Source organism: Diabrotica virgifera, chromosome 8, assembly GCF_917563875.1.
Source record: "Diabrotica virgifera virgifera chromosome 8, PGI_DIABVI_V3a".
In the NCBI taxonomy this organism is placed as follows: domain Eukaryota; kingdom Metazoa; phylum Arthropoda; class Insecta; order Coleoptera; family Chrysomelidae; genus Diabrotica; species Diabrotica virgifera.
The window spans coordinates 198,190,117-198,210,239 of NC_065450.1; the positions used below are offsets into that span (position 1 = coordinate 198,190,117).

A 20,123-nucleotide genomic window follows, 5' to 3' on the forward strand; every position below is an offset into this window, starting at 1 on the left:
TTAATTGAAAACTTATTGGACCATTTTCATGGTAACACCTCCATGGCTTCTAAAAATTGCAAGCCAGATGGATGTTGAAGCGAAGAAAATAAGAGGGAATTCAAAAACTTACAATTCACGAGCCCGTCTGTTATTTAATTGAAAACTTATTGGACCATTTTCATGGTAACACCTCCATGGCTTCTAAAAATTGCAAGCCAGATGGATGTTGAAGCGAAGAAAATAAGAGGGAATTCAAAAACTTACAATTCACGAGCCCGTCTGTTCAGCTGGTAAATTCCAACGGAAACTGGACCTAGTTACTCAAAGGAGTAAAACTAATATAAAATGAAATAAAAATGTATACCATTTTTATTCAGTTGCAATGCTAAGGCAAAACTGGCTTATTTTTCACTTAATACAGAGAGCGCAAACCAGCACTCTAAATCGACGATTTTCGACTCTATTTGGAGTCATCATCAGAGAGGCGTAGGTTTGCTGCTCTCTGCTCCAAGTGATGTTTGCATCCCAAGTTGACGAAACTTCGAGAGCTTATCCACGCATTGCAACTGACGTTTATACCTAGGTATCTGGCAACTGAAATTCAAAGTTTTCAACATAATAGAAACATTAAAAATATTGAAAAACATTCTTGCTTTAACTATAACTCTCCGTTTGACTTTACAATTTATTATGTCTTGTTTATTTATACTAAAATTCTTATATTTTGAATATTTTTTTTAATTTCATGAAAAAGCCTTTCACCAAAAAGGTGTAGGTGGCGCTGAACAAACATTTTGAATTTGACAAGTGAAGCATGTCAATTTTTAACGTCTTCAACCCTTCTCATTTGCTTCGGGCACTTGCCATATGTCGTACATACACAGATTTTAGCTACAACATATTAAAAGTTGATGAAACAAATGAGAAGTGTTGAAAAGCTCTATTAAAAATAAGCTGAAAATATCTGTTGACTTATTGACATCTAGTGAAGAAAGTCGTGGAAGACTGGAAGCTAGTTATGAAAGAGGAAAAAAGAGAATAATTATTGTGGGTGACCTAAATGCGAAATATGTATATGTTACCACAGAGCAATGATAGAGAAGATATGTGGGATGACGTGATCCACGCATTGCATTGAATCTATTGGTCCTTAACAACGGCAATAGCTGTCCTTATCGTTAGAGGAAAAATCCAGACTCATATAGACGTTACGCTAGCGACGATGAGGAGGAAAACAGCTGAATGGGACCTATTGGAAGGGAAATGTTCACCCATCATAGGTCATAGGTACATTACATTCAAAGTAAGAGACAACAGAAAGAAAAATAACGATAGTTGAAGAACCAAAAGCATCGATGGTCAGAGATTAAAATAAAAATTCCGAACAATGGAAGAATATCCCAACAACTGTGAAGAAAGTTTTGCCTATAAAACGTAGAAAAATTATAAACAGACAATTTCTTTGTATGCTAAGATTCAATTATTTACCAGATATTTTCTAGTAAAAACTAGTACATAATGGTAGGGGAGCCCAACCAAAGCTTGTACCCTGTAAGTGTAAATGTACCCCTACCATATCTTATATGGACTCTTAATATAGGGGCGTGCGTTGGCTGGCAGTCCGTAAAAAAATATACATATCCTTAAAAAAACTCGAAAACTTCTGATTAAGACAAGGTAAGTTAAGTATATGAAGAACAGTGTATATTTCAAAAATCTGACGATTTGAGCGGCTCATAAGGAAATGGGCGACTCACAAAGTTTCACAAAAAAAGCGAATATTTCGCGAAATGAACATCAGATCGAAAAACTGAAAAATACGTGTTCAATATTTTTCAAAAATCTATCGAATGACACCAAACACGGAGGTGGGGTGAGGGGTTACTTTAAAATCTTAAATATGAACCCCCATTTTTATTGCCGTTTTGGTTTTCTTACGTAAAAATAAGAAACTTTTATTCGGGACTTTTTTTGAATCATGGGTAGATGGCCCTATAATAGGAAAAAACCACTTTTGAAAATGGAAAATCCCCACTAAAATGGAAAACTTAACTTTTTTGGTTTTGGGACCTAATCTTCACAATCTAATAGGTCCCCATGACGCTTTAGTACCTAACTGCAAATTTAGCATCCGACGCTCCCCTATGAAAACTTTGATAAAGCCCAAGCGGGGATTTTTGCAGTTACTCGAGCGCGTCAGATTATCACATGGGGAGAAAACTTGTACCTTGTAAATGTACCTCTACCATATATTGGCTCTTAATACAGGGGAGTTCTTTAAGGGGGTCCGAAAAAAAATCTATTCTTAGAAAAACTTAAAATCGTCATTATCGTCATAATCGTCAGATTTTAAGATAAGGTAAGTTAAGTACATGCAAAACAGTATATATTTCAAAAATCTGACGATTTGAGCGGGGCGTAAGGAAATGGGTGAGTCACAAAAATTCACAAAAAAGCGAATATTTCGCGAAATGAACGTCAGATCGAAAAACTAAAGAATACGTGTTCAATATTTTTCAAAAATATATCGAATGACACCAAACAGGGAGATGGGGTGGGGGTTACTTTAAAATCTTAAATAGGAACCCCCATTTTTATTGCTGATTTGGATTTCTTACGTAAAAATAAGAAACTTTTATTCGGGACTTTTTTTTTGAATTATGGGTAGATAGCGCTATAATCGGAAAAAACGACTTTTGAAAATGGAAAATCCCCACTAATATGGAAAACTTAACTTTTTTGGTTTTAGGACCTAATCTTCACAATCAAATAGGTCCCCATGACGCTTTAGTAACTGCAAATTTAGCATCCGACGCTCTCCTACTACAATGAAAACTTTGATAAAGAGAGCAATATGTTATTTATGGTAGGGGAGGCCAAGCGGGGATTTTTAGTTACTCGAGCGCGTCAGATTATTACATGGGGAGAAAACTTGTACCATGTAAATGTACCTCTACCATATATTGGCTCTTAATACAGAGGAGTTCGTTAAGGGGGTCCGAAAAGAATATATCCTTAGAAAAACTTGAAATCGTCAGATAAAGATGAAGTAAGTTAAGTACATGCAAAACAGTGTATATTTCAAAAATCTGACGATTTGGACGGGGCGTAAGGAAATGGGTGAGTCACAAAAGTTTACAAAAAAAAGCAAATATTTCGCGAAATGGACGTCAGATCGAAAAACTAAAAAATACGTGTTCAATATTTTTCAAAAATCTATCGAATAATACCAAACACGACCCCCACGGAGAGGGGTGGGGGGCAAACTTAAAATTTTAAATATGCACCCCGCGATATTTCGCGAAATGAACATCAGATTGAAAAACTGAAAAATACACGTATTCAATATTTTTGAAAAATTGTTCGAATGGCACCAAACACGAGCTCCTACGAAGGTGGGGTGGGGGGTTACTTTAAAATATTAAATAGGAGCTCCCATTTTTTATTGCAGATTTGGATTCCTTACGTAAAAATAAGTATGTACCTTTTATTCGAGACATTTTTTTGAATTATGGATAGATGACGCTATAATCGGAAAAAACGGTTGTTGGAAATGGAAAATTAAATTAAGAAATGGAAAGTCCCCCACTTTATGGAAAACTTAACGTAACTTTTTTTGGTTTTAGGACCTACTATTCACAACCCAATAGGTCCCCATAACGCTCCCCTACTATTATACATACTAGTTTACTACCGATTGGTATCTTCCAAGAATTACCGTCTTCAGCTTGAAACATATTTGGTTTTTTTCCGCAGATATCTAAAAGGGTGGTTACACTAAACTAACGTCTACGAAATTATATCCAAACAAAGGACACCGCACACATCTTATGGAAAATATAATGTCACTCAAATTCAATAAAATTTATATGAATGGATTCGTTTCAAATTAACGGTCAATTCTTATCATTGCGCCAACTCTGTATTTTCAATAATAAGAGCAGAAATTGATATAAATAAAACTGAAATCAAATGGGTACGTACATAAGTTAGAGAGAGAAAAAATATTTTAAAATACCCAAATTATCGGTACTCCATAAATCAGCGGATTAGTTTCACTAATCCGCTTAGGGCCAGCGGTGTTTAAGCTGTTTTGAATAGCACCCAGAGCAATAATGATTGTAACTGACACATTTATGAACTCCAAAAATGTGCATTTCGATAAACTTTAATTGCAATTTGCGTCGTAATTAATCATAATTAAGAGTTGGCGCAATAATAAGAATTGACCGTTAATTTAAAACGAATCTATTCATATAAATTTTATTGCATTTGAGTGACATTATATTTTCCATAAGATGTATGCGGTGTCCTTTAACGAAATTTCGAAAGATTTACTAGCACATCACGTCTTTATGGATATGAATTAATGTGTGGCGATATGCCAACAAAAAATGTTTGATAAATCTGTCATGGCCGATGAAAGACGTCTGTGTTTATTTGCTTAGCTGTTTTTTGTTGCTTTGAACTTGACCACGGCGGGTATTTTAATAAAAAAGTAATATAGATCAATAAATAAAAAAATTCTTTATTGTGTGTTTTAGGTTTTTGGCATAAACATTAGTCATTCAGCCAGTTGCAATAGATTCTCCAATCAGACAAATACACAATTCTATCCGTAATACAAAATAACGGATAATTAATAGAATAAAATACGATAAGGAAATTACGGGGTCACTTTCTTCTCGTCTATTAGGGGCCCATCAAGACATTTTTAGTAGACAGACAATACTGAACCACGGATAAAGTGTTATAACGTTTAGGATAAACAAAGGATGCAAATTTAAACATCATATAAAATTTCATCTTCTTCAAGTGCCGTCTCCTAATCGGAGGTTGGATATCATCATCACTATCTTTACTCTATCTACCGCTGCTCTAAAGAGTTCTGTAGAACTGGATTTAAATCGGCCCCTTAAATTCTTCAACAATAACACCCTCCTTCTTACCTTACTACTTCGTCCTCTTATATTTCCCTGTATTATCAGTCTTAGCAATTCATATTGGAAAAATTTCATGCTTTCGTACAAATCTTATAGAACCGTGCATGTGTCTGACAAAAAATCTATAATGGTATTGTATTTTGGTCAGCCAAATTATTTGGATAGCACGCATGTCAGAAGCGTAGTCGATTTATATAGTGGTTATAGATTTACGTGTAGCTTTAAAACTCTTAAACCAAATATTTTTAGTACCCGAGATGGTTTCCACCCCATCTCGGGGGTAGAAATTTTTTATTATATTTTGACCGCAAAAGTTGGTAAAAACGTTCATTATAAGCAAAAGACGTTCTATACATTTTTTTGATAAAATTAATAGTTTTCGATTTATTCGCTATCGAAAGTGTTAGTTTTATATCGAAAAAAATCAATGTTTTTAATAAGTTTTCTGCTAATAACTCCAAAAGTGTTCGTTTTCTCAAAACAACTTTACTTAACAAAAATGTACCTTTTAAAAAAATAAACAAAACTGTTTTTTTTTAACAAAATAATCGTTTCGTTTTGATTCTTTTCTTTGAACGATTATTTTGTTTTTTGTTATGCCTTACTCCGTTTTAGAGTAAAAATGACCACGTTTCATTAAAGTAATCTGCGACGCATTATTGGAGTGTTCTAGCGGCGCCGCTTGGTACTACTGTATCTCGGTTAACAGATTACTGACTCGTGGTCGAAATTATTTTCACTCATTTTGTTTTTTTTTTTTTTTTATTTTCTTTAAGACGAATAGTAATCGAGCTATACTTTATTATATGCTCTTCTTCGTCACATGCTAAATATTGTAGTTTTAAAGTCAAAAGACGGGAAAACTATGCATTTTCCGAGGATAACTTGTTGAAACTATTTTAAAGTATTTAAAAATATGTATCTCCAGAAATAAAAAAAGTCTCTAGCTAAAAAATTAAGTGACATAATGAAAAGAAAGTCAGTCCCTATTTTTTTCAGCGAAAAAGTGATCGGAAGCAACCTCCGAATCACCACCATATTTAAAATTAGTCATTGATCTTATTTGGTCTTCTTTATGTATGCATTATTAATAGGTTCTAGAAGTTTGACCGGCTTAGAATAATTAGTTTAAAAAAAAATGGAAGTAAAACCGAATAACGAATTTTTTAGTTTGGAAAAATGGCCTTGTCCTCAGAATAGAAAGATTAGCATCAGATATACAAAAAAGTGTTTAGATATGAAATTGTAGGCTATTTAATTTCCAAAAAACTGCTTTACAAAAATTTTTTCTGCGGCAAAAATTGAGTGAGCTATTGATAATTAAAATTTGTGATAACATGCAAAAACCACCTTTACCAACCCTTTCAAAGTCACCCCTTTTTGCGACTGAGGATTTTAAAAATATTTAATATCAATAGGCTCATAGATGTTGTAAAAACCTACAAAATTCTTTTTTACCAAGCTATCTAAGATAAAACATAAAAAATTTACGGTTAAAAAATCAATATATTTTATCTTTTTGAAAAAAAAAGGAGAAATTCAATTGGAAGCATAATTATGTAAGTTAGCGGTGTTTTTAATCATTGGCCTTATTCATTCTTCTTTATTTATGTATTAGTAAGAGATTTTAGAAGTTTGACTGGCTTAGAATGTTTAGTTTTTAAAAAACTGGAGTTAAAAGCGAATAACGAATTTTTGTAGTTTGGTAAAGAATGCCATTTTCTCCATAATAGAAAGATTATAGCTTCAGAGATACGAAAAAATGTTTAAATATGAAATTGTAGGTTATTTTATTATTTGAGTGAATCGTAAATGAGTATTTTCGAAAAACATTGATTTTTTCGATATAAAACTAACACTTTCGATAGCGAATAAATCGAAAACTATTAATTTTATCAAAAAAATGTATGGAACATTTTCAGCATAGAATGAACGTTTTTATGAACTTTTGCGGTAAAAATATAATAAAAAGTTTCCACCCCCGAGATGGGGTGGCAACCACCGCCATGGTAAAAGTGCCTTTCGGCATCATATAGATTTTGATCCTTGGACTATCCACTACTTATTCTCAAATTTTCATGCAAATCGATCCATTCTGTAAAAATTGCGAGGTGAAAAGCTTCGGTTTCTGGACTATTTGTGAAATAACTGATTTTAAAGTGGTGTATCCTAAATGGTTTGTGAAGCAGTAAAGGTTCCATTGATTTTCCATATCGATAACTGTCTTTTTAAATCGTAATGGCATCTGATACCTACACATAAAGAATGGTATATGACAATACAGTGCCTGATGTTACACTGGTCTTAGCTCAGTAGTCCACATATGAATTATCTTTGAGTCTAATATGTGCTTTAACCCAAATAAATTTTATATTAAAGCCTGAGTCTGCCAAATGCTTTCAGCATTCCTCATCATCATCAGCATTGCTCAACCTTTTGCATCCACTGTTGGATATAGGTTTCCTCCACATTCTTCCATTGTTCTCTATCTTATGCCTTCTGTATCCAATATCCCACTGTTTTTCTCAAGTCATCCATCCATCTTTTTGGTGGTCTACCTCGGTGTCTTTTATATTCTCTAGGTCTCCATTCTATGAGTCTTTTGGTCAACCTATTGTCATTTAAGCGTGCTACATGTCCAGCCCATCTCCATTTGGCTTGTGCCATTTGACTATTTGGTACCAATATCTCTTGTTATTCCCAACATTGCTTTTTCCATTTTTCTTTGGGTTATTCTCAATTTATTTGCAGAATGTTTAGTCAAAGTTATGGTTTCGAAACCATATCTCTGGCCCCTGTGAATAAGCACATAAGTCAACAAATTATCAAAACTGCGATATTATGTACTTACCGTTAAAATGTAATTCCCCGGTCAATGCATAAACAAATAAGTTCAATATTTTTAAATTTAGAGAATTATGAGCATGTGAATATTTAAACATCTCGAAAATTATGAAACGCAACACAATAACTAGTCTTATACGGTTTCAATAAATTTTTGCGAATTGGAAATAAGCCGATAAGTACAGTTATTTGCTTATTCACCACGCGATTTATCGGACTGGGTTCACTTGAAACTTCTATATTAATAGTAGGCATTTTACCCATGTTATAAATGTTATTCTTTGTCATTCTTTTCTCACGCCATCGTCAACTAGATGTTTATGACGCCATAAGCCATAAAAAATATGGAACTTAGTATCCTGTGAAATTTAATCTGTTTAGTTTCTGTCTATCTATAACAGTTGGAATTATATTGTGTTATTTCGAAAATACCTGAATCAGTTTGTTTTTATAATTATTGGAATAATGAACAAGAGAACAGCGTTCCTAAACCAAATGCCTTCATAAACCAAATTATAGTAGACACTCGTCGGTGTCTACGATAATTATAGACGATCAAAGAGGTCTGAATTCACCCAAAAATAAATGGTCAGTACAAGATTTAAATGAAATTGTTGCACATATCCGAAGCTTGCCTGCATATGAGTTATTATTGTAGACAAACAACATCTAAATTATACTTACAATCTGATTTGACTATCGCCAAAATGTATCGCCTTTATAAAGAGAACAGATCCATGCTAGGGCTCAAATTTAAAAAGCCCCAAAAAGATACGTGTTTTAAATGCGATAGTTTAGCAATTAAAAGATCATATGCAGAAGAAACTGAAAAGGAAAACTTAATCTTAGAGCAGAAAAAGCATTACGTAGCAGCTCAAGAAGCGTATAACGCAAAGTCAAGTGATAAAACTTTGATCCATAAATGATCCGACAACTGCAGTATTTGCTTTAGATTTGCAACAATGTTTGCCAACCCCTTATTTGAAAACATCCATTTCATTTTACAAACGGCAACTCTGGACCTACAATCTAACTGTCCACAATTTAGTTACTGGTATAGCTACTTGCCATATTTGGAATGAGTCTGTTTCAGCCGGGAGGAGGAAATCAAATTGCTTCATGTTTGTACCGACATCTTATGGATCTTCCATCAACCATAAAAAGAGTATGTTTATATTCGGATACATGCCAGGGTCAGAATAAAAACAGTCACGTGTCAGCAATGCTTATGAGCGTTTGGCAAAACAAAAGTAAAATAGAGTATATTGATTACAAGTTTCTTGTAAGTGGTCATATACATATGGAATGTGATGCAGATCATTATGTTATTGAAAAGTAGAAGAAGAAAACTACGATGAAAATTAACCATCCGTATAATTGGGTACAGCTTATAAGAAGCTGTAAACAAAAGAATTCTTTTATAGTAAAAGTAATGGAATCCAACGATTTCCATAATTTTGCAGCATTATTGAAAACTAATTTGATACAAAAAAAGTTACTGGGAGTGGTGAGAAGTTTCTTTGGAATGATCTGCAGTGGGCACGTTATTCTGCAGATAATTTTACAACTCTGCGTATTTCAAGTTCTCGCTTGATAATGAAGAAGAATTTAAGTCTGTCAACTACAGAAGAAGGGGAAAACAATCAGCTCAGCTTCAACTACTAAAGCTGCATGATGAGCCAGTTCCGATAAGCAAAGAGAAAAAGAAAAACCTTATGGAGCTTTTCCCTTTAATAGATAAACAGTTTTGGCCATTTTATCAAGAGTTGTTGGTAGCTGATGTTCCTGACCTCGATCCTGATTTAGTAGAGGTCGATCCTGATGATATTTAGATATTTTTTGTGCTACTTTGGTTTATAATAAAATATTTTGATTAAAATGTTGTGGAATTATTTTAGATATAAGCAAATAAATCATCGCTAAATGTATGTAATATATATCACTATTTAAGATATCTTGAGTTATGTCAAATTCGCACCTAAAGTACAACCGTGAATATCCGGATAAGTCATTCAATATCTTCTAAAATTTAATGTAATGTAACTAATTATATTTTATCCAATAATAATCTCTTGTTATCTTCAAAAAAGTGCTTTTAAACGTTTCAACGTTATTCTGCGATTTTACACGATCCCGTAAACATTGTTTGGGCTCTCCTGAAAAATTTACTAAAGTTGACTTATGTGCTTATTAACAGGAGCCAGAGATATATTATTACCGGCACTATGCATTGGTTGTACCTAAACTTTTTTCTTTAAGAAAATCGGTAGCGTTCTTTTTCGAACATGTCGCATCTTACCAAATGCTGCTCATCCCAAGCCTATACGACGCTGGATCTAACAAGTTTGATTGTCTTTTCCTATTCTAATTTCATGCCCTAAACAGATATAGCTAAAACTCTGATGTACTTCGTGCTAAATGCTTTAACTGATCCTCTATTAAAAATATATAAGGATATAGCACTGAAAGTTATTAGCTGTTAGCACTGAAACAGAAGTAAATGTGTTGTAGTTAACAGAAAAACAATTCAAAATAAGGGGTTAAACATAAACACAGCCTAAGTGGTGAATGAAATAAGTACAATGAGATGGTTTTATTAACGTAAAAAAATTATTCAATCAAAATATTTATTTACAAACACTTCTATAATACAAAATAATAGTATACAAAATATATCAAAAAACGTTTAATTGAGTATCACAGTTTGGACTTTTCAGGTACCCACAAGCTTCCAGATCCGATCCAAAACATAAGATTCTTGTGTTTAAGGGCATACTATTTGATGGTACACTCTTCTTGGAAGTGAGATTGATGAATCGTTTTCCTTTTTGTTTGGGATTCTGAAACAGACAATATTATTCTTATGATTTTGTTAAATCATTTGACAAAAGTAAACTATGTTATTATAATCTTTCTCCCCTCTGTGGCTCAGCGGTAAGAGCGCCTAACCTTTGGATCGAAAGTTCCGAATGGTAGTGAGTTCGAATCTCACCAGGGTCAGGAATTTTTTCATTTTTTATAAATTAACAAATGAAAATAGTTTCTGTCCTTGTGGGATCGGTACTCACCGGAGGGACCGCAGACGTTCGGATACAATTGCGTCTCTTTGCAAAGACAATGACGTCGACTTTGCAAAGTAACAAGACACTTACTCAAAACACACACACACACTACACATTACACCTGAGTTAGTGATAAGTTATAGAATTACGTGGCTAAAGGTTCTAGTTCTAAACCAAGGCCAGAATCAGAGAAAGAAAATAATCTTTCACGATAATCTTTTCACAAATCAGCCACTGCATGTCCGATTTTCCCCCTACATCAATGCATGTGTCTATCCAGGTATGAACTCTGATGACAAACAATACGAAACTATTAAATACAGTTAGACTACCTACAATGTAGATCTCGAAAAAAAAACAACTTAAACAAAATGTTTAAGATAAAGTTACTGTTGTAAGGTATTGTTTTAAATGAAATATCCAGAACCAGAACCGAATATGAAGAAGAAATGGAAATAATAGGGAAACTAATGAAAAATAAGACTTCGAGAAAACCTGAGCAACGTACCAGTTAAATCAGGACACAGTAGAATAACGAATGAGACTAATATGATGCCGAATGGATGATGATTTCTGACCATATGACATCAAGATACAAGCCTGAAGTACCTTTTCAAGTGATCATTTGCCCACGAGACGAATGGGACAGAGGAAACTCTCGACCCAGACAGCAGGGTTGCACCTGGTATACGGACGGGTCTAAAACTGCAGACGGTTCGGGCGCAGGAATATTCTGTAGTGGTGGAAATTTCAACATTTCTATTCCACTGGGAGAATATATCTCCGTATTTTAGTCAGAGATTTTTGCAATCTTGCAGTGTTCAAGAGAAAACAACCTGAGGGCATTCGAACTGCAGCGGGTTAACATATGCACAGATAGCCAAGCAGCCATTGGGGCTCTTATAAGCCCTAAGGTGAACTCTAGGCTGGTGTGGGAATGTCGACAAGAACTTGATAGACTGGCACAACATAACAGTGTTATACTGGTATGGGTTCCAGGTCATCGGGGCATATACGGCAATAAAAGAGCTGATGCACTTGCCAAGAGAGCATCAGCTACAAAATACATGGGTCCAGAGCCGGCCGTGGGAGTGCCAAAAAGCACCGCCCGTGAACGAAAAAAAGCCTGGATCCGAAGCCAACACAACTCACACTGGGAGAGTGTACCCGGTCAAACGCATGGCAAGATGTATATCGGACGGACATGTGCTAGTAGGGCTGAGTTACTGCTCAAAACAAGCAGGAATCAGCTCATAGTCATAACAGGTTTCCTCACTGGACATGCGCCAGTTAAGGGTCACCTGCATACAATGGAGCTGTTTCATGGAGACTTGAGCTGCAGACTCTTTAACAGAGAACCTGAAACAGTCAACCATATTTTGCATGACTGTGAGGCATTGGATCGGAGGCGGCAAACACTTTTCGGAGACATCGAAGTGACTCCAAATTTATATGGCACCCACCCACTAGACCTGTACAAGCTGGTACATGGTTCCAGAATTCTGGAATGGGTTTCATAAACGAATGGAAGATGTACAATAAGCCAAGTGGCTGCAGTACAACCGGTTCACAACAGACGGCTTCCAGGAAAAAAAATGAAAAATAAGAGCCCAGGAAAGGATGAAGTAACAGCTGAAATGTTCAAATATGGAGGACCAGTAGTAATTAAGCATTTTGAAAAGTTGCTGAAAGAAATAAGGGAACAAGAACCATAGACATAATAAGAATAGACTAGGTAAAGTATGGGCCGCTCTGAGAAAAGAGGTGAAACAGATGGCGACCAATCGAGTACTCCGCGTTTCACTATTTTGCTCGCGAGGCCTTGTCTATCCTTAATATTTATGTCCATATATCTACGACAAGAACACATACCGAAAGAATGGACAGAAGCTACATTGTGACCAAATAACAAAAAAGGCAACAGAAGTTTATGCCATAATTACAGGGGAATAGCGTTACTAAATGTTGTATATAAAATACTTGTAGTAAGATAAAATATCACAAAGAATAGATAATGACATAGAAGAATATCAATGTGGATTCAAAAGAGGAACAGCAGATAAAATTTCCTGCTTCGCGAAATACAAGCAATAAAAATCTACGACTATGAGAAATCTAGAGTGGACCTATTCATCGACTTTAAACAAGCTTTTGGCAGAGTGAAGCTGGCAAAAATATAAAAGACACTGCGTGAAATGGGAATTAGTGAAAATTTAGTAAGAGTAATAAAAGTCACACTCAGAAAGACAAAGAATAGGGTTAAAATAAATAGAAAATAAACAGATATGTTTGAAGTCAATGAGGGGGTGCGAAAGGAAACCCACACTGTCATCACTGTTGTTCAGTATCCTTCTTGAAATGGTCGTCAAAAAATCGGAATCAACATCACAGAATTTGTTTATTAACGAAAATACAAATGCCTAAGTATTCGCTGACATAGTCGGTTCGCTAAACCCAGACACAACTGGCTAGTGATTTTAGTAAGTAGTTTTGCCAATTTGGTAAAATTGGCAAAAAATAATTATTAAATAGTTAATAATTTTGCCAATTTTGGCAAAATTGGCCAAAAACAAAAAAAATTGGCTACTAAAATCACTAGCCAGTTGTGTCTGAGTTTAGCGAACCGACTATAACATAGTAGGTACTAATAGCCAGAAGTAAATAAGAATTAAAATAAATATTATATAAAAAGACGAAGCGAAGCGAGAAAGAACGGGATATACATAAACGAAGAAAAGATCAAATATATTGAATGGACAGAACGAGTAGGTATACATACAAGGACAATACCTAACAACAATCACAAAAGAAATATAAATTCGAAGAAATAGAAAGATTCCAGTACCTAAGAGCAACATTCACCAGGAGACCAAATATGAAGAAAGAACCCCACTAAATATGAAGAAAAAAATCCAAGCGAAAATTATGGCTCGTAATCGTTTTTCTTTGCTGGTGGATCTTTGTTCTAAACAAGACATTCAGAAGTAAAAACATCTCTAGAAGGGCTAAAATAGGAATATATGTAGGTATAGGGCAGTGTTTTATTATTATGTCAGTTATTATGGACGATAAACAAATCAGACCAAGTCATGCTTCAAGTGTGGCGAAGAAACGTCCTCGGGAAAATATTTGGAGGATAGCTACGGAACGGAATATGGGTAAAAGACCAAATATAAAACTAGAGATGTATGAAGAACCGAATATCGTATGGATCATAAAACCACAAAGACTAGATGGATGCGATACATACCACATATCCAAAGGATGCCAACCACGAGACTACCCAAAAGGATATTAACGTGAGGAATAGGAGCAAATAAGAAGAAAGGTAGGAAGAAAACCAGGTGGAAGAAGAATGTTGAAAAAGACAGAATAAGAAAGGTAGGAAGAAAACCAGGTGGAGGGAGGATGTTGAAAAAGACAGAAGAAGCAGGCCAGAAGAGTAAAAGAAAAGAATGAAGAATGGGAGGGAACATGTGAACAACTATGGTAAACTTCTTCTTCTTCTACGGCACTACAGCCCAAATTGAGCCTTGGCCTCCGCCTCCTTTATTTTTTGCCTCCACCCTTGCTTGTCTGTGGCTGCTCTTCTCCATACACGGACTCCTAAAAGGGCTTGTGCGTCGCTGTTTACTGTGTCTTCCCGGCGTTTTCTTGGCTTTCCAACCGGTCTCTTTCCCTGCATTCTAGCATTCAGTGATCTTTTTTGGTAGCCTATCCTCTCACATTCTTATCACATGTCCGACTCATTGCAATCTTTGTATTCTAACGAAGTCTGACAGGGGTGCTTCCTTATAAAGTTGATTAAGTTCGTTGTTATATCGACTTCTGAAGATTCCGTTTTCCCTCACAGGTCCTAGTATTCTCCTCAGTACTTTCCTTTCGAATGTGTCGAGTTTGTTTTTGGATGTTTTTTTCAGGACCCAGGTTTCACTGCCATAGCATGTTATTGGTCGAATTAAGGTTTTATAGATTCTCATCTTTATATTTCGGTGGACACTTTTAGACCGAAATATATGGGAGAGGGCAAAATAAGCTCTGTTTGTCTGCGTTTTTCTCTTCCGTATTTCTCCGTCTTCTGATCCGTCGGCATATATTTCTACTCCCAGGTATGTAAACTTTCCAATCGTTTCAATGCCATCTTCATGTATAATGTTTTGTGGGACTATATTTCTTCTCGCCTGAGTCATTATTTTTGTTTTTTTCTGTGTTAATTTCCAGAACTAGCATTTTTGTTTGTCTTTTTAACTCTGCGTATGTTTCCTGTGTTCCTGTTGATGTTCTACTCATAATATTAATATCATCGGCATAAGCGGCCAGTTGAGCCGTTCGGTTGGTCAGTAGGTTTCCTCGTCCAGTTTGCATTTGCCTAACCGCATACTCCAGTGCCAGGTTAAACAATGTTGGGGCCAGCCCATCTCCCTGCTTTAGTCCCTGCGAAATGTTTAAAAAGTCTGTCCGGTGGTTTTGTATTCGTACACATGCCTGAGTTTCATCCATTGTGGCTTTAATGAGTCTTATTAGCTTGTGTGGTATTGCCAATTCAGCCAATATATAGTATAGTTTGTTCCTTTGACAGACATAATTAACGGCAGGAAGGTTCTACATAGACCACATATTATACATATACACTGAAATCATTAATTGAGAAAAGAATGGCAAAAAATAGACCGGTTACACATGACATTCCGCGATTTAAAAAGGTGTATCACACGATTCCCAGAAAACAACTAAGGAAAACCATGAAGGAAATCGGGATAACTAAGAGTTTAATTGAATGCTTAAAAAACGCATGCAGGAGTTAAAATCGACAAAAAAATACTCAAACGAATTTAACATCACAAAGGGCTTACAGCATGGATGCTCTACATCTCCGACGCTGTTCAAGATAAACCTAGAACACATATTAAAGCTATAGAAAAGAAAATATAAAGGTATGAGAATACCAATCCGGGACGACTTCTTGTATACACTAGATGACTAAGTGGTAACGGCTCAAGACGAAGAACATATTTATCCTATATGCTCCGAAAACTAGAAGAGGAATACACAAAAAATGGACTGGAAAAAACCTACAAAAGTCCGAATACTTGAAAGTCACCGAAGGCATTAACGGTACTGAAAATTTTAAATACTTAGGATCCATAATCTCAAAGAATGGAACTACTGAGCAAGAGCGGAGAATGTTCATACTATGAGATAAGACAGATTATCAGAAATACAAAGAAGGTAATACGTGAATGTGTACCTTGATACAGTTGAGTCCAGGAATCTTTACCCGTGCGTCGGGTAAATTAATACCTGGCGAGATAAAACACATATTTGAGAACTCAAATTTTAACCCATGATAGGAGCAGTAGCTACTTACTATCACGTTTAGTAAATTTCAATTTCCGACTTATCATCGACTTATTTCGTATGCTTTAAATGATGACGTACGGGTAAAGATTCCTGGACTCAACTGTACGTAGTGTAATGACTTACAGAGCAGAGAATTCATGAGAAGCAGAGCTGTAGAGTAACAAGACTGGGTCGTATTAGAAATTAGGAGATAAAGTGAAAAAGGCAGTAGAAGAAGACATACTAATACTAAGCTACATTGAAGACACCTTGGTGCGTAATACAATGCCTTACAGCCCACAGAATTCATGAGAAGAAGCTGTATAGTAACAAGACTGGATCGTATTAGAAATTAGGATATAAAGTGAAGAATGGCAGTAGACCAAGACACACCACTAAGCTACATTGACGAAAAAAGTTTAATTTGGTATGGACACATGAGAAGGGCAGATCATAAAAGATGAGTATAAAAGATTTCGGATTAGAGCCCAATAGGAAAGAGAAAAAGAGGCAGAACCCAAAGATCATGGATGGATGATGCCATGGAAAGACGATAGTGGTAGGATAGAAAGGACTTATGAACATTAAAAAAATCAAAAATTTGTTTAACAGTTTATTAAAATTTGGTCTTCCGTAATACTAAAAATACATTTTTGTAGTCGTCACAGAATATGTACATTCATAAATTAACTGTCTTTACAGTACATCCATTAGGTACTATTTTTGAGGTCTCGATATTTTTTGTAAAAAATAATTTAACTGTTGCAAAAAAGTATATTTCACATATGAGACTATTTCTTTATATATGTATATACCTACAGTATATACATAAAACTAATTTCTTCTTTATATGTAACAAATTGAGAAGAGAAATCATTGTATATATATGTACTTACAAATACTAACTTGGTATTTTATTGCAAAATAAGAGATGACGTCACTGCTTAAAGAATATTCGGAGAAATATCAGTCCAAAAGTAATATACCTATATATATTGTGAATAAAGACCATCATAAAGACTGCAGACTGCGTTTATAGATATGCAAAACGTCTTCTACTGAGTGCGTTATCCAAAAAAAATCAGTTACATTGTGAAATAAATATAATATATTAACATATTATGTTACTAAACATTCAATGTAATGGACAATCTAGAATGCTTAAATCATTTCAGGAAAGGCTAATAGGATCATTAATTATTATTTAAAAAAGTTGTTTTTTACATATTATTTTGGTTGTTGTCAGATCATCCGTTTTTAACATGGTGTACGGATTTTTATTTTTTCATAGGTATTCTATATGTTCTACGAATTTTTTACTCATATAAATTAAAATTTGTTCAAGAGTTGTTAGAATTTGATTTCGATAGTCTTTTGCATGGTGAGTCATGAGAAACTATACATACTCCTATCTATTACCACCTAATAAGCTGATTTACTCAAACTAGAAAAAAAACAGGTCTAAAAAATTTGTTAATAAAAAAAATTTCACCCTTTATACGGTTTTTAAAAACTGTAGCAAAGATTATATAAATTAGACAAAAAGGCAAATAAAATGGTATATTAATTTTTTTCCCACACGCTTAGTTTTTGAAGTTATATCTTTAGACACGAGGGTAAATTTTTACATTCCCTGGCGCATGCGAACACCGACAGTATGGTATTAGTCGCTACGTCTTTTAAGTTATGTAGCGCAAATAAGGTGTGGGTGAAAAGAATATAATATTAGTGTTTTTAGTAAATATATTTATTATAATTTTTATGTCTGTGGATTTGTCTTCCTCCTAATAAGTATTATTGAAAATGTTTATTTTCAATTAATGTATCTGTCACCGTGATTGTAATTATGTCCGAGAAATGATCGACTGAATACAAAAACGGTGGTAGCTGATCGGTAGAGCATTCGCCTAGAGATTGAGAGGTTTCAAAAACTAGATTCCCCTGTTCAAATCCGGACAAAGTCATATCCTTTTTTTTAATTTTTTTTTATTTTTGGTATTCTTTTTGTTCTTTCTAAAATTAGTTTAATATTTAAATACAATACAAAAAAACTGTTTAAAGTAGATAGGTATATTGATTTCGTTGAAATCGTAATATGAAGTTAGATTATATTATAAGAGAAGTATAACTTCTTACGTGCGTACAAAGTACACACACATTCTTTTTTTTTTTAATTAAAAATTACGTCATCGTGTGGGGAAAAATAAATACGCCAATTAAATTGTCTACCTAAAATACGCCAAATTTTGAAGAACCGCTTGGATTGACATGAAATAATATGGTATGGGCCATTCCCTATAATTTGTAATTTGCAATTTACTTTCGTTCTTCTTATTTTGCACAGTAAAATATTCGTTGTCGAAGTAATCCAAAACAGGCGTATGTTCGTGGAATAGGGTATATACACATAGCTAACATGTCAAAGAAAAAAATTTATATTTTGCCGATGTGTGCTTTTGCCCTGGGGGTGAATGTCACCCCTTCTCGGGGGTGAAAAAAATTACGTTCAAAGTCAGTCTGGAAATGGATAAGCTGACTAATTCTAATCAACTTTTTTTCTGTTAAGGTTTTTCACTAAGTCAATACATTTCGAGTTATTTGCGAGTGAATGTGTTCATTATTCAACAAAAAAAACACGTTTTTAAACGGTTTTTTGCAAATAACTCAAAAAGTAAGTATTTTATCGAAAAAAAATTCTTAGCAGAAATATAGCATAAAAAAAGTGAAAAAAAAAAATGGTGTATGCATGAGGTCTCTAGACGCAGCAGAAGCAGAGTTATAGCTAATAAGATATAGGTTTATATTCGTAAAATTCCAAATCGAATATTTCAACGTGAAATAACCAAAAAACGAAGCACTTTTTGGGAAAAACTCATTGGAAGTTTTGTTTTTATGTTTAAAAGAAGTTTTATTTTTGTTTTTTAAAAAAGTTTCTAGCATCAAATGTTAACAAGTTACGTTCAAAATAAAGTTGATCCTGTTTTTGGTAAAAAAAAATGGGGAAATCACCCCGTAATTAGCATCTCAAATTAAATTAATAGTTAAAGCTTCACACGTTACTTATGTTTTATTTATATGATCTGATTTTATCGGTTCAAAGTGCTTATTTTATAAGTAATTTTTTTTTAATTTTTAATTTTGAAAAAAATATTTTTTTTCAAAATAACTTAAAAATTATTAGTGCTATCAAAAATCACAAACAGTAAAAAAATGAAGTTTTCCTTTTTCTGAATATTTGGGATTTTTTGTTTTTCTAAGACCAAAATTGGTTAAGATATGGCTGTTCAAAATTTGCATACACTCGTGATTAGAGACTCGTTTAAAGCCCTTTCAACTACAGCCCTTTCAAAAATAAGCACTTTGAACCGATGAAACTTAAAGATTAGATGAACAATACATAAAGGAGTAAAGCAACTTGTGGAGCGGTAACGAACAACGTCATTTATGATGCTAATTTGGGGGTGATTTTCACGATTTTTTTACCAAAAAAAAAGGGACCAGCTTTATTATGAGAGTAACTTGCTTACTTTTGACGCTAGAAACCTTTTTAAAAACAGAAATAAAGCTTTTTTTAAACACTTTAAAAAGGTTGAGTATCTACTTTTTCTTATTTGGAATTTGACAAATTAATATGAACTTATTTTTCATTAGCTACAACTCTGCTTCTGCTAGGTCTAGAGACTTCATACATAGAAGATTTTTTAATTTTTTTATAATCTTTATTTTTACCAAATTTATTTTTTTTTCGATAAAATACTTACTTTTTGAGTTATTTGCGAAAGAGAGTCAAAAAATGTGTTTTTATTTTGTTGAACAATGAACATATTCACTCGCAAATAGCTCGAAAAGTACTAACTTATTGAAAAATCGCTATAGAACAAAAATTGGTTAGAATTAGTCAGTTTATCCATTTCCGGACCTATTTTGAACGTAGGACCTATATTTTTTCACC

At 34.1% G+C, this 20,123-nt stretch overlaps 1 protein-coding gene across 1 annotated transcript in view; it reads right to left on the minus strand.

Moving 5' to 3' along the window:
* Positions 1 to 10,379: 10,379 nt before the first annotated feature.
* LOC126889282 (cytochrome c oxidase assembly factor 6 homolog) overlaps positions 10,380 to 20,123 on the minus strand; it is a 33,988-nt gene continuing 24,244 nt past the window's right edge. Inside the window, exon 3 of the mRNA XM_050657401.1 lies at positions 10,380 to 10,609. Within this exon, the coding sequence (XP_050513358.1) occupies positions 10,534 to 10,609 (76 nt within the window). The 3' untranslated portion in view covers positions 10,380 to 10,533. The remainder of the gene's footprint in view (positions 10,610 to 20,123) is intronic.